We start from the raw sequence: 13,716 nt of genomic DNA, 5'->3' as shown, positions 1-13,716 counted from the left end.
AACAAAAGGCGCAGACGTTTGGAAATAATCATATTAACGTATTTTTCTTACTTACTTACGTCCTTAAAAATGACTTTAATCAGGGGTGTGGTGCTCAGTTCACCAAGATGAAGTGAAGTTAGTTTGAATAATTGAAATATATGTGCATGTTTAACACGTTAGGTTAGGTTCGGTCGCTTTATTTGTAACCGTAGGTAAATTTGCTTTGCAGATTTGAGACGCAGGTTCCACATTTCACATTTCATTCATCCACAAAACACGTATAAAAACACAATCACAAAATAAAGTGTTAAAAAGCTCCAGTGCAGAATGGTTTGTAACATAAACAGTTAGTTAAATTCATCCATCACGTTTGGCTAAAATAATAAATAAATTAGATACAATTAGATACAGATTTTTATTCATAAGTACGAAAGCAGCCGGAATGAAGCTCCTTTTAAAAAGATTTGTTCCAGAGGGAAGCAGCTGAAACTCTGAGTTTAGTGGATGTTGTTGTTTAGAATGAGCCATCAGTCTTTACTCATGCTAAAATCCTTAAAACCACACACTAAATATTACATTTTTAGCTTTGTCAAGGTAGATTTTCAGAAAAAACAAAAAAAAAAAAAAAAAAAGCAGCAGCAGTAAAAAGCTAATTTTCCGTGATGAAAGAGTAATTTGGGCCAATTTCACCTGGAAGCCTGAAGAGTCTTTATTGATCAAATTAAAAATATTATTGATTTAGACCTGAGACACGGTCCAGAAGTCCTTGGTTTAGACCTGGTGGTTTAGTCCTGGTTTTAGTCCTGGTTTTAGTCCTGGTTTAGTCCTGGTTTTAGTCCTGGTTTTTCCTGGTTTAGTCCTGGTTTTAGTCCTGGTTTTAGTCCTGGTTTAGTCCTAGTCCTTTTAGTCCTGGTTTAGTCCTGGTTTTAGTCCTGGTTTTAGTCCTGGTTTGGTTTTAGTCCTGGTTTTAGTCCTGGTTTTAGTCCTGGTTTTAGTCCTGGTTTACCTGGTTTAGTCCTGGTTTTAGTCTGGTTTAGTCCTGGTTTTAGTCCTGGTTTAGTCCTGGTTTAGTCCTGGTTTAGTCCTGGTTTTAGTCCTGGTTTTAGTCCTGGTTTTAGTCCTGGTTTAGTCCTGGTTTAGTCCTGGTTTTAGTCCTGGTTTTAGTCCTGGTTTTAGTCCTGGTTTTAGTTAGTCCTGGTTTTAGTCCTGGTTTAGTCCTGGTTTTAGTCCTGGTTTAGTTTAGTCCTGGTTTTAGTCCTGGTTTTAGTCCTGGTTTTAGACCTAGTCCTGGTTTAGTCCTGGTTTAGTCCTGGTTTAGTAGTCCTGGTTTAGTCCTGGTTTTAGTCCTGGTTATAGTCCTCCTGGTTTAGTCCTGGTTTAGTCCTGGTTTAGTCCTGGTTTAGTCCTGGTTTAGTCCTGGTTTAGTCCTGGTTTAGTCCTGGTTATAGTCCTGGTTTAGTCCTGGTTTTAGTCCTGGTTTAGTCCAGGTGTAGTCCTGGTTTAGTCCTGGTTTAGACCTGGTTTAGTGTCCGGCAATGAGTGGAATTACCGAGAAAAAAAAAAAAAAAAGGATATAGTCTGAAATGTAAAAACAGGAAAATAACGCCATAAAATGTATTTCAACAAAGTAACTGTAATCCAATTCCCACTCACGGAAACAGTAACTGTAACTGAATACAGTTACATTTATAATTTGTACTCTGATTATGTAACTCCGGTACATGTAATCTGTTACTCCCAAACCCTGTCTACTGCTTACAGTTTATAGTCTGTTTGTGCTCTGTTCTTTCCTTGTTGGACTTTCCGTTGAACGAGCAGGACTCTGAACCTGCCCTCCCTCTTTCCCTCTTTCCCTCCCTCTTTCCCTCTTTCCCTCTCGCTCCCTCTCTCTGTCCGTCTGTAAATCTTTGTTTTGTTGTCGGTCTCCAGGAGATGTCTGGGCGTGTGTGTTTGAGAGGAGGAGGAGCGTTCGTTTGTGAGCCGGTTCGACGCTTCTTTCTCGCTTTTTTTACCCGTGGCACCGTGACTCAGCTCTGCCGCTCGCCCTCGAAATAAGTCAACGGGACAGCTCCACTGTTGTGTCCGAAACTGCTAGAAGATTCATATTCCGACGGGAGAACGGGATATTCTCAGTCGAATATTAAAAAAGCTGCACTGTGGAAACTTTTTTGTGGCGGAAGGTCTCACGCTTTCGGACAGTTTTTTTTGTCTCCATGGAAGTGTTATTGTTTTGAATTTCCATGGAGACGAGCACAAACCAGGTCAACTTTTTGTGTTTTTTGTTGTTGTTTTGTTCCTTCACAATAAAAGCACCTGTAATTAAAAACCTAAAATATAGAAATGTTTAATGCCGTAACGTGGAAACAAGAGCTTTATCCGCTGCTAAAATACAAAATGGCCACGTTTACATGATGGTTCTGAATTAAATAGTTCGGAATTAAAATATTCTCCTTCGAGTTTACATGGAAATAATAATTCTGAATTGAGGTTTACATGGAAAATATGTTAAATCGTCTTTATTTAATTCCAGGTGGGGGTGTGGAAGGCTTCTGATTGGACAGGGACACGAACGTATTTACGTCGACCGGAAGAAAACACAAACACTTCAGCTGCTACCGGCTTTTTCATCATCTCCGTTTGTCGTTACGCCACAGACACAAACACGATCCAAACTTTTTCCGCAGTCATGCCGATGATAATTAAGATAATTTGGTAATTCAGCTGACGAGGAGAAGGGAGGAAGAAGACAAACTGAGTGTGAGGCTGCTCTACCTCAGCCCACTCCTGCATCCTGCTCACAAATCCAAAGAGACGTCGTCCGGATTGCGTCAGAAAGGCGACCCAACGAGCAGGCACTGAATGACCGCAATTATTTTGAAGAAGAATAAACGTTTACTCAGGAGTGTCAAACTCCAATTCACAGAGGGCCAAAATAAAAAACTGGGCCAAACTAAATATTTATTGAAAAATTTCAACGACATCTGCGTGTTTTCTCTTCTTTTGAGATATGAAATGTTAAACCTTTTCTGATTATAATAAATGTTTTATTAATAGTTTTGCTTAAACATTTAATCTAGAACAAACATAATATAAAATAATAACAATTTGATATAATCTCACGGGCCAAATATAATTATATCAAGGGCCAAATTTGGCCCCTGGGCCTGAGTTTGACATGTCTGGTTTACATGATCGAGGAATAAATTCATTTGGCTTTAAAATTTGAATAAACCATCCACTTACGTTGGAATTAAGTTTAATTCCGAATAATCATTTTCATTACGAATTGCGTGTTGACATGGTTTTTTAAAAGCAGAATTCATTTTTATTCAGAATTAAATTATTTTTATTCAGAATGTAAATGTGGCAAATGTTGGCAATACTTTTAGAGTTTTTTATTCTTGTGTTTTTGAGCCAAATGTGTCTTGCTCCAGTACAGATAAATTGTTCGAGCAGCTCTTGAGGTCAAAATAAGTCTCCTGTGTAATGTCTGAATCTAATTATTAAGTGTTTTAATGTCCGATAATCAGGGCGTGCACAGTTAGAATGCTAGTTATTGTTAGTTTTATCTTGTCTGCAAAACTGTCTGGTCTGGTTTGGTCACAATGAACTAGTTTTTCATGTTTTTAAGACGGTAAAAATCAGGTTGTGGTGTTTTGTTCCTTTAAATGTATCAAAATATCAGTTGTGCATTTTAGATTTTAATGTTTTATATTTATTTATTTTTTTATTTTTTTTATAAAGAAACAACTGATTTCAATTTAATTTGTTAAGCAACTTCTGAGAGTGTGTATGAACAGGTCTACAGTGTCACAATCTCTAGTCTGGGGATTATTTTCGACGCCCGACAAACTCTGACTCATGTTTCGTACAGCAGCGTCTGAGGTGAGGACAGAGGCAGGGGAAATAAGGCTAATAATAGTAGCTGCAAACGTGAAGTCATTTAGTAGTGAGCGATGATGGGGGATGATGCGGCGGTGATTCTCGCCGAACAACAAAAGAGATAATGTCGTGAACGTTCATGTTTGTGTCGTCACATGAAAGAGTCCAGCAGGTCGTTCGTTTAGATGTCGGTGTCTGAACGCAGCACGAGTCTGATCTAAAATGTCAAGAATGTACTGTGTGCCTAAATATAAACGGTTACTGCTTTTTTCACGTAATAAAGTCAAACCTGAGTCAAAAAAATCAAGACCATAGACCACAGGTGTCAAACATGCGGCCCAGGGGCCAGATGCGGCCCTCCAAGACCTTTAATCTGGCCCTCGGCTGATTTTCTACTAAAATATTTGAAATTATATTTTCTATTAAAATATTGTTAATTTTCTGTGGTGCTTAGCATATCAGCGTCTCTGTACGTGGCCCCTCCCACCAGAGCAGCACAAATGAAGACTTGTCTCTTTCCAAACGCTCTTAAAGGACGATCGTTTTGACTGTTGACCGTGACACCCTCATCAGAAAAATGTCCAACATGAGAAAAAGTGGAGCCGAGTGCAGGATTTTACAACAAAAATGGACTTATTCCTATTTACATAAAAGTTCATGTTAAAACATTGTGCTGAAATTCAATTTTTTTAAAGTTTCAGGTTGTTCATAATATTTTGTAAAAGAAAGAGTTCATCAATTAAAAAAGATTTCTGTAATAGATTTGTGTTTCTCTGCACAAATATTTGAACTTATTGTTATTTTTGGGGTTTATATGACATGAGTTTTCTGATCCGGCCCCTTTGGGATCAAAGTCGGTTGGATACGGCCCCAGGACCAAAATGAGTTTGACTCTCCTGCCATAGACTAAGGCCGTGCAATTTATTGAAATTTGATTGCGATTTCGATTTCTCCAAACTCATTTAATTGAGTTGAAATGATTAAAGCTTAGCAATGTTTATTTGGGGATTTTTTAAAATATAAATTATAGGTGTGTAATGTTACATGTATTTGGTACAGGACGTTCAGTTCAGTGTGAGTTTGTGTGTTTACATTCCACCACTACACGTGCAGCTCCACAGAGGCTCGACTCGTTAATATTCACGATGGAACTCGTCTGTGATCGGGGCGAAAGTGTTTCCCGCAGCGCTTTATAGTTAGGGCGGCCGTCTTGACAACTATTGCCCCCCCGCCTTGACCACGTCCCTCCAAACCACGTGAATCCTCATAAAACTACAATCGTCGCCCCGCGGTCCTCACACTCGCCCCCCCAGAAAAAAGTTGTTTTTTCTGGCCAAAAATATGAAGATTGAGTAAAAGTTCATGCTGGAACTGTTAGTGCTGCACTTCACTTTATGAAAAGTTTTGATGACTGTTTACAAGGAATAAAATTTGTATAATATTTCATACATTTGTTGCGTATTTGAGAATATTTAATTTAACTTATTAGTATTACCAAGCAGCACTTTGCATTTATTTAATTTTCTCATTTGTATAAAGTTAAAACAACCTGTTGGTTTAATAAAAACACTAATAAACAACAAGCAAATGGTTTTGTATTTTGTTCCCAAACTGATCCAAAAATGAACCAAACCGTGACCTCAAAACCGAGGTACGTACCAAACCGCGATATTTGTGTACACCCACCACTAATAAATAAGTATATTATTATTATTATTATTTTTTGCAAATATAGAGATTGTAGAACAGCTGGATATGTAGTTTATTTTGGATACATTTATGCTTTTCTGTGCTTTATTTCATGTATAATTTATTCATTTTATGATTTATACATCGCAAAACTGTGTTAAAAAGGTACATTTTTGTAGCCTGAATTTATTTTCAATTTGAAAGTTGAAAGTTTAGCATAAATTATAATAATAAAGTTTTTTTTTTGAGAGAGAAATGGTGAATAAATGCATCGTGTAAGTAAAAAATAATAGTTTGAATAATCGTGATTTCAATATTGACCAAATTAACCGTGATTTTTTTCATAATCGAGCAGCTCTACCGTAGATCGATTAATCCACCGAACGACTAAAGTCCAACTGATCTCTGTGCTTCATGTTCTTGATCTATTTTCAGAGGAAAGTGAAGACCAAACACGTTTTACGGCTCTGTTCTGAAGAGAGTTGTACCTGTGTGTGGAAGTCCTCGGGCTCGTCCCACTGCTGCTCTCGGGGCTCGTCTCCGGACTCGGCCCAGTCCTGGTCTCGGGGCTCGTCTCCGGACTCGGCCCAGTCCTGGTCTCGGGGCTCGTCTCCGGACTCGGCCCAGTCCTGGTCTCGGGGCTCGTCTCCGGTCTCGGCCCAGTCCTGGTCTCGGGTCTGCTCTGGCAGGATGAGCCTGTTGGGGGCAGTGTGGTGCAGTCTCACGGGTAGAGGAGCGGGGTCCTGTTGAACCAGCCACGTCTCCAGCTCCGCCTGAGGAACCTGGCACACGAACAAACATTTATACATGATTAAAAAAACGAATTACGGCCGCTGTACCTGATTTTTACTTTCTTAAACACGTCAAAAACCAGAACCAGCTCGGTTTAAACCGTCTGCAGTCGTCCAAAGTCATTCCTCACTTACTTTATGCATTCAGAGTCTCAGTCCTGTCCTGGTCCTGGTCCCGGTGCCGGTCTCAGTCCCTGGTCCCGGTGCCGGTCTCAGTCCTGGTCCCGGTGCCGGTCTCAGTCCTGGTCCCGGTGCCGGTCTCAGTCCTAAATCAGGTCTAAATCAGTCACAGTCCTGGTCTCAGTTCCAGTCCGGTTCCGGTCTCAGTCCTAAACCAGGTCTAAACCAGTTGCAGTCCTGGTCTCAGTCCTAGTCTGGTCCCGGTCTCAGTCCTGGTCCGGTTCCAGTCTCAGTCCTAAACCAGGTCTAAACCAGGTCTAAACCGGTCTCAGTCCTGGTTTTAGCTCTGGTTTGATCCTGGTCTGGTCCCGGTCTCAATCCTGGTCCTGGTCCGATTCCGGTCTCAGTTCTAAACCAGGTCTAAACCAGGACTAAACCAGGTCTAAACCAGGTCTAAACCAGGACTAAACCAGGACTAAACCTGGTCTAAACCAGGACTAAACCAGGACTAAACCAGGTCTAAACCAGGACTAAACCAGGACTTAAACCAGGACTAAAACCAGGTCTAAACCAGGTCTAAACCAGGACTAAACCAGGTCTAAACCAGGACTAAACCAGGACTAACCCAGGAGTGTCGGAAACTGTCATTGTCAGTTTTTTTCCATTTTTCATTTAAACACAAAATGAAAAACGAAAAAAATCAAATCGTTATCTGTTTTTTCATTTTGGTTTTGGAGTCAAATAATGAAGAAAATTGTAGTTTTTTTTTTCGTTTTCTTATTTTTGGTTTTATTTAGAAAAACGATTGAACGAACGACACACAGATTTGTTTGTAGCCCCGCCCCCTCCTCACCTGCAGCCGGTCCAGCGAGCGCACGAAGGCGTTCTGCGTCCTAATTATTCACCGCCATGAGTTTAGAAGCACTTTTTATAAATCTGAGACCATCGAGTTCACTGTAACGCTGCATTCGTTTGAGCTCGGGACTCGAAGAAAACCGACCTCCACCTCGAGAAAGTCAAATCCGGGTTCCGAAACACAAACTCGGGCTGTTTCGGGAGCAGACAAAGGTTGGATTTACGTCACAGTAAAAATGTGGGCGCACGCGGTGAACAGGGAGGAGCGTCTTCTCGTTATTTTGATGTGTTAAGTTGTGTCTGTGTAGAGGAAGCGTCTTCTAAAAACGTTGTAGTGACATTTAGACGAGGAGACGCGGTCCATGCAGTCCTGTTAAATCCTGTTTTAGACCTGGTTTAGACCTGGTTTAGACCTGGTTTAGACCTGGTTTTAGTCCTGGTGTAGTCCGAGTTTAGTCCGAGTTTAGTCCGAGTTTAGTCCGAGTTTAGACCTGGTCTTAGACCCGGTTTTAGACCTGGTTTTAGACCTGGTTTCGACCTGGTTTTAGACCTGGTTTAGACCTGGTTTTAGTCCTGGTTTCGACCTGGTTTAGATCTGGTTTTAGACCTGGTTTAGATCTAGATTAGACCTGGTTTTAGTCCTGGTTTAGATCTAGTTTAGACCTAGTTTAGACCTACTTTAGATCTAGTTTAGATCTGGTTTCGACCTGGTTTTAGACCTGGTTTAAACCTAGTTTAGATCTAGTTTAGATCTGGTTTCGACCTGGTTTTAGACCTGGTTTAAACCTAGTTTAGATCTAGTTTAGATCTGGTTTTAGACCTGGTTAAGTCTTGGTTTAGACCTGGTTTTAGACCTGGTTTAGATCTAGATTAGACCTGGTTTTAGTCCTGGTTTAGACCTGGTTTAGATCTGGTTTCGACCTGGTTTTAGACCTGGTTTAGACCTGGTTTAGTTTCCGGCAATGAGTGGAATTACCAAAAAAAAAAAAAAAAGGATATAGCCCAAAATGTGAAAACAGGAAAATCCCGCTGTGTAATCCATTTATTCCAACAAAGTAACTGTAATCCAATTACCACTCACTGAAACAGTAACTGTAACTGAATACAGTTACTCATCATTTGTACTCTGATTACATAACTCCAGTACATATTGTAATCTGTTACTCCCCAACACTGATTATATCTAGTTACAGTTCTAGTTTTTGTACCCAGCGTTGGTTTCTTTTGAGTTCACCGGGCGGGGAGCGGAGGCCTCAGGCGGGCAGATTTCGACTTTCAACAAGTTTGGACGTTTTTTATTCTCACAATAACGCGGAGGAACCATACGAGACTTTCTGTCCTGTCCAGTTTTATGCAGGAGCTCGGGCCTGTGCACAAATGAATAAACGTCTGGTATGTTCAGACTTGAGACCGTTTACAGTCCGCGGTCCAGACCTCACCCCAGCCTCCAGCTGTCGCACACATTCAACTCTTCTCTGTATGAGTCGGCGGTTCTGTTTGCAGCTGTTCTTGCAGGAGCTGAGGCTTTAACCGACCGCTGATGATATTAATTTTTATATGTGTGATGAAAACGCTGAAGGTTTTACAGAACATGTTTTCTCAATCCTGGCGATGTTTTTATTACGTTACTACGGGTTTATTGAAATATCAGGCTAAATTTCACATTTTTTTCTGTGATGAATAAAAATACTGTTTTACATTTAACATGAAGGGTTTTAGGGGTGTGCAAAAATATCAGAATATCGATATATCGTATCGTTTAATGTGACGATACGGTATCGATATCGTGGGCTGCCGTATCGATATTTCACCAAGAGTATTTTTACGTGTGTTTTACTTAATTATTTCGTTACAGCTACAGTTTTGTTGCTTGTGGAGTGAAAGGAAACTCATTTATGCGACACATTTGACATTTTGACACCGTTTTGTGGATAAAAATGTTTGAGTTTCATATGAAGTGGTTTAACAAAGACTTTTAGTATCACAGCCACGATTTAGCCTATTATTTTTTATTGTAGTACTCGTATCGTATCGTATCGTATCGTATGGTATCGTATGTAGTATCGTATGTATCGTATCGTATCGTATGTATCGTATCGTGGTGCGTATCGTATGTATCGTATCGTATCGAGGTATGTATCGAGGTATGTATCGTATCGTGGCCTGTATGTATGTATCGTATGGTATATGTATCGTATCGTGGCCTGCGTATCGAGGTATGTATCGTATCGTGGCCTGTGTATCGAGGTATGTATCGTATCGGCAACTTCTTAATGATACCAGCCCTACAGGGTTTGGTTCGGTCGTTTTATTCGTACCCGTAGGTAAATTTGTTTTGCAGATTTGCGATTCTGGTCCCACATTTCACATTTATCCAGATTATCTACAATAAACACGTATAAAAACATAATTACAAAATAAAGTGTTACAAAGCTCCAGTGCGGAATGTTTTGTTCCATAAATAATTAGTTAAATATAATCCATCATGCTCGGCTAAAATAATAATAAAAACACAATATTTTTACAAGACAAATGCACTAAAATTGACAAATAAATAGATTAAAATTTTTTTAACCGGTCATAGTCCTGGTCTTAATCCCGGTCTGGTCCTGGTCCTGGTCCCGGTCTCAGTCCTGGTCCTGGTCTCAGTCCTAAACCAGGTCTAAACCAGTCATCACAGTCCTGGTCTCAGTTCCAGTCTGGTTCTGGTCTCAGTCCTGGTCCGGTTCAGGTCTCAGTCCTAAACCAGGACTAAACCAGGTCTAAACCAGGACTAAACCAGGACTAAACCAGGACTAAACCAGTCTCAGTCCTGGTCTTAGCTCTGGTCTGGTCCTGGTCCTGGTCCGATTCTGGTCTCAGTTCTAAACCAGGTCTAAACCAGGACTAAACCAGGTCTAAACCAGGTCTAAACCAGGTCTAAACCAGGACTAACCCAGGAGTGTCGGAAACTGTCATTATCAGGTTTTTTTTTTTCCATTTTTCATTTAAACACAAAATCAAAAACTGGAAAAAACAAATCATTATCTGTTTTTTCATTTTGGTTTTGGAGACAAATAATGAAGAAAATTGTTGTTGTTTTTTTCGTTTTCTTATTTTTGGTTTTATTTTAAAAAACGATTGAACGGATAATACACAGATTTGTTTGTAGCCCCGCCCCCTCCTCACCTGCAGCCGGTCCAGCGAGCGCGCACGAAGCCCAGCAGACGCCTGGAGGTGAAGAAGGCGTCCAGGTCCGGGTGTTTGGGGTGCAGCTCGGCGCCTCCCTCCAGCGCGTTCCTCAGGTTGTGCAGGTGCGTGGGCGTCAGGGCGGACGTGGGCCCCAGGATCAGGCTCTCGGACCAAGGCAGGGGCCCCGGGTCCAGCCCCACGTCCACCCTCACCCCGCACAGGCTGAGCAGGAGCGCCGCCTGGATCAGACCCTCCAGCAGGTGCTTCTTCTGCGACTGCATGCTCCTCTCGACCGGAGCAAAAACACGGATCTGCTCGACTGATACGAAGGATGTAAGGTTTTCTCTTTACACCTGCACAGAAATCAACAAATTACACCAGGGACATTTTCATCTGTTGTGTTTCTTCATAAACTAATCCACAGAGATGGGACCAAGTGTTTTGCAAGTCTCAACTTGCAAAAGTTTTGATGCTCACTTTTTCGGAAAATCCTTCCCAGTTTGCACTGCACAATGACCGGAAGTCTGAGATTCTTGGTGCGTTTATTCTTAAGGCTTTAATATTTCGCTCTTCTGTTTTTTTTGTCTCTTCCAGCACCTACTTTTTTATCTCGTGTGCTTACTCAGATTTGGTCCACATTATCTCAAGAGGTGGAACATCAAAAGTTATCCGATTTTTTTTACACACGTCTTACAGTCTCTGAGCAGTGAAGCAACAAATACTGCACACAATTTTGGAGATTTCTGGATATTTACGAATTGCTCCCATTTACTCAAATGAACTCCGATTTCAATGAAATTTGAAAGTTGTTAAACTCTCTGTCCTGAAGCTACTTAATGTGAAAATTATTAATTTGGCACATTAACGCCCCCTATAGATTGAAACTAAATTTAATATGGGAGAAAAAAAAAAAAAGTTTTTCAAAAATGTCTGAAATTTTGCACAAAATTAAGTTTTGGCATCCTGATCCAAAAGTCAATGACACCCATGCCATATTTTTTTTATGGCGTTGCCATATTTTTTTTATGGCGTCGCCATAGCGATGACATAAACTCCCTATGTTATTCCATTGGTAAAATTGACAAATCACACAAACTCTGGCTGATTTCACTCAAGTTTTAATCGTGGGTTCACACCTCGACCCTGAACAGACTGATGTAAAAAACAAAAAAATGGGTGCAATAGCGCCCCCTAGAAAATTTGTATGAAAAATAAGGTTTTATTTGTCATAGATATAGAAAATTTGGTACCCACTTTTGTGACATGATCTCAATAAAAAAACTCAGGGTTAGGTTTAAGCTCAGGGTTATTAGGGTTAGTGTGGGGGCAAATGTGAGGGCCGATCATCGCCGCTTGCGGCTATATTTATTGTTTATTGTTTTATATAAAGCTGTGCAATTAACTGAATTATAATTAAGATTTCAATTTGTGTGTCAAACGATCTCCAAACTCATATAATTCAAGTTGAAGTTTGAATGTTTTGTGTAAATTATCAATAACAAAGTGTTTTTTTTTAGAGAGAAATGCTGAATAAATGCATCGTGTAAGTAAAAAATAATCGTTTGACTAATCGTGATTTCAGCCCTAGTTACATTTGTGCAAAAATAAATAAATAGATAATAGAAGTCTTTTATTCTATTCGACGAGGCAGGCAGAAATATAATCTTCCAAACTCTCTGTGACAAAAGTCGGCCTTGGGGTGTAGCAGAGAACTTTCTAGAAGGCCTGTTCTGTTCTGTGTGTGTGTGTTCTGTATTTATCTCTAAGGGCGTCTGTCACCTGCCTCTGCCGCTGTTCAACTCCCTCTGAATCATAACTGCCACATGATGTAACTCCTCCGACCGCCGCGAGCCCGGGAACCCCCCTGACCCCTCCCGTCCCAAAGCCCCGCCCACCCCCGTCCCAAAGCCCCGCCCACTGCCCGATCGGCCGCCTCTGCAACACCGCGCAACCCGGGGGAATGAATAAGCAGCACAGTCAGACAGAAACCAGATGAAGGACTTTGGTTTTGGGCTTGTCCCGGTTTAGTGATTTTAACGACTTCCTTGTACAGCTTGTGACTGATTGATCGTTTTGTTTTTGTTTAGCGTTAAGAGTTTAAAGGGACAACATACAGTCTCCAAACTCTGAGAATATTCAGATTTAACAGAGAAATAAACAAACAAAATTTAAAAAAAAGTAAGAAGAAGCGTGTCTTATTTTAATCCTACATTTACAATAACAAAAAAACTATAATCATACACATACTACATATTAGGGGTCTGCAAAAAATATCAAAATATCCATATATCGTATCGTTTAATGTCATGATACAGTATCGATATTCGTGGGCTGCTGTATCGATATATCACCAAGAGTATTTTTTTGGTGTATTTTACTAAATTATTTCGTTTATTTAGTAGGGATGTAAACAAAACAAAAATTGAAATGTTGTGATATCGTATCGTCAAAGTTCTCACAATAATATCGTGGACCGTCACAATATATTGAATTACAAGTCTCTTTGCTTAGATAGTTAAAAAAAAAACTACATAGACCATGATCCTTTGCTCCATTTCAGTGCAGACAAAAGAAGAAATAACAGTTCTAACACTTTTAAGTCTTAGTTCTTTGGATTAAGTCTTGTCAAGGCGTTTTAAAGAGGAAAAAGTATCATTTACAATTTTAGCTGTTTAGTCGCCACGAAATATTGCGATAAATATCGTACCGTGAAATGTATTTTGTGAAAAATATCGTGAAAAAAAGTTTTGAATATTGTTCCATTCCTAATCGTGAGCTTTCCCACGATATCGCAATAAATATCGTATCGTGAGGTTCATACTGTGACGATATCGTATCGTGAGACTTCGATATCGTTACACTCCTATTGTTCACTGCAGATATGTCAAACTCAGGCCCGGGGCCAAATTTGGCCCGCGATATTAAAATATTAGACCCGCAAGATCATATCAAATCTGTATTAAAGCTCCTCACCGGCTACAGATCGACTATAGAGACATTATTTATTTAAAATGTTGTTATTATTTTATATTCTGCTTGTTCTGGATTCAATGTTTAAGCAAAACTATTATTAAACATTTATTTTAATAAGAAAAAGTTTAACATTACATATCTCGAAAAAAGAGAAAACATGCAGTAAATATTTAGTTTGACCCACGACTTAATCCCAGTTTTTAATTTTGGCCCCTGTGAATTTGAGTTTGACACTCCTGGTTTACTGGAAGGA

The 13,716-nt window shown here is 40.0% G+C and overlaps 1 protein-coding gene across 1 annotated transcript in view; it reads right to left on the bottom strand.

The window, feature by feature from the left end:
- The window catches only part of LOC110169127 (endoplasmic reticulum membrane sensor NFE2L1-like), a 47,748-nt gene that overhangs the window by 31,651 nt on the left and 2,381 nt on the right, over positions 1–13,716 (bottom strand). The window contains exons 2-4 of the mRNA XM_055152427.1: positions 10,518–10,843; positions 7,318–7,345; positions 6,042–6,335 (exon numbers count right to left, since the gene is read on the bottom strand). Coding sequence (XP_055008402.1) covers positions 6,042–6,335; positions 7,318–7,345; positions 10,518–10,771 — 576 coding nt within the window. The 5' untranslated portion in view covers positions 10,772–10,843. The remainder of the gene's footprint in view (positions 1–6,041; positions 6,336–7,317; positions 7,346–10,517; positions 10,844–13,716) is intronic.

This window comes from Boleophthalmus pectinirostris, unplaced genomic scaffold (assembly GCF_026225935.1).
Source record: "Boleophthalmus pectinirostris isolate CB_2022bp ecotype Guang Dong unplaced genomic scaffold, ASM2622593v1 HiC_scaffold_17, whole genome shotgun sequence".
In the NCBI taxonomy this organism is placed as follows: domain Eukaryota; kingdom Metazoa; phylum Chordata; class Actinopteri; order Gobiiformes; family Gobiidae; genus Boleophthalmus; species Boleophthalmus pectinirostris.
Note: the sequence above shows the minus strand (reverse complement) of the source record. Positions and strands in the feature narration are given on the sequence as shown.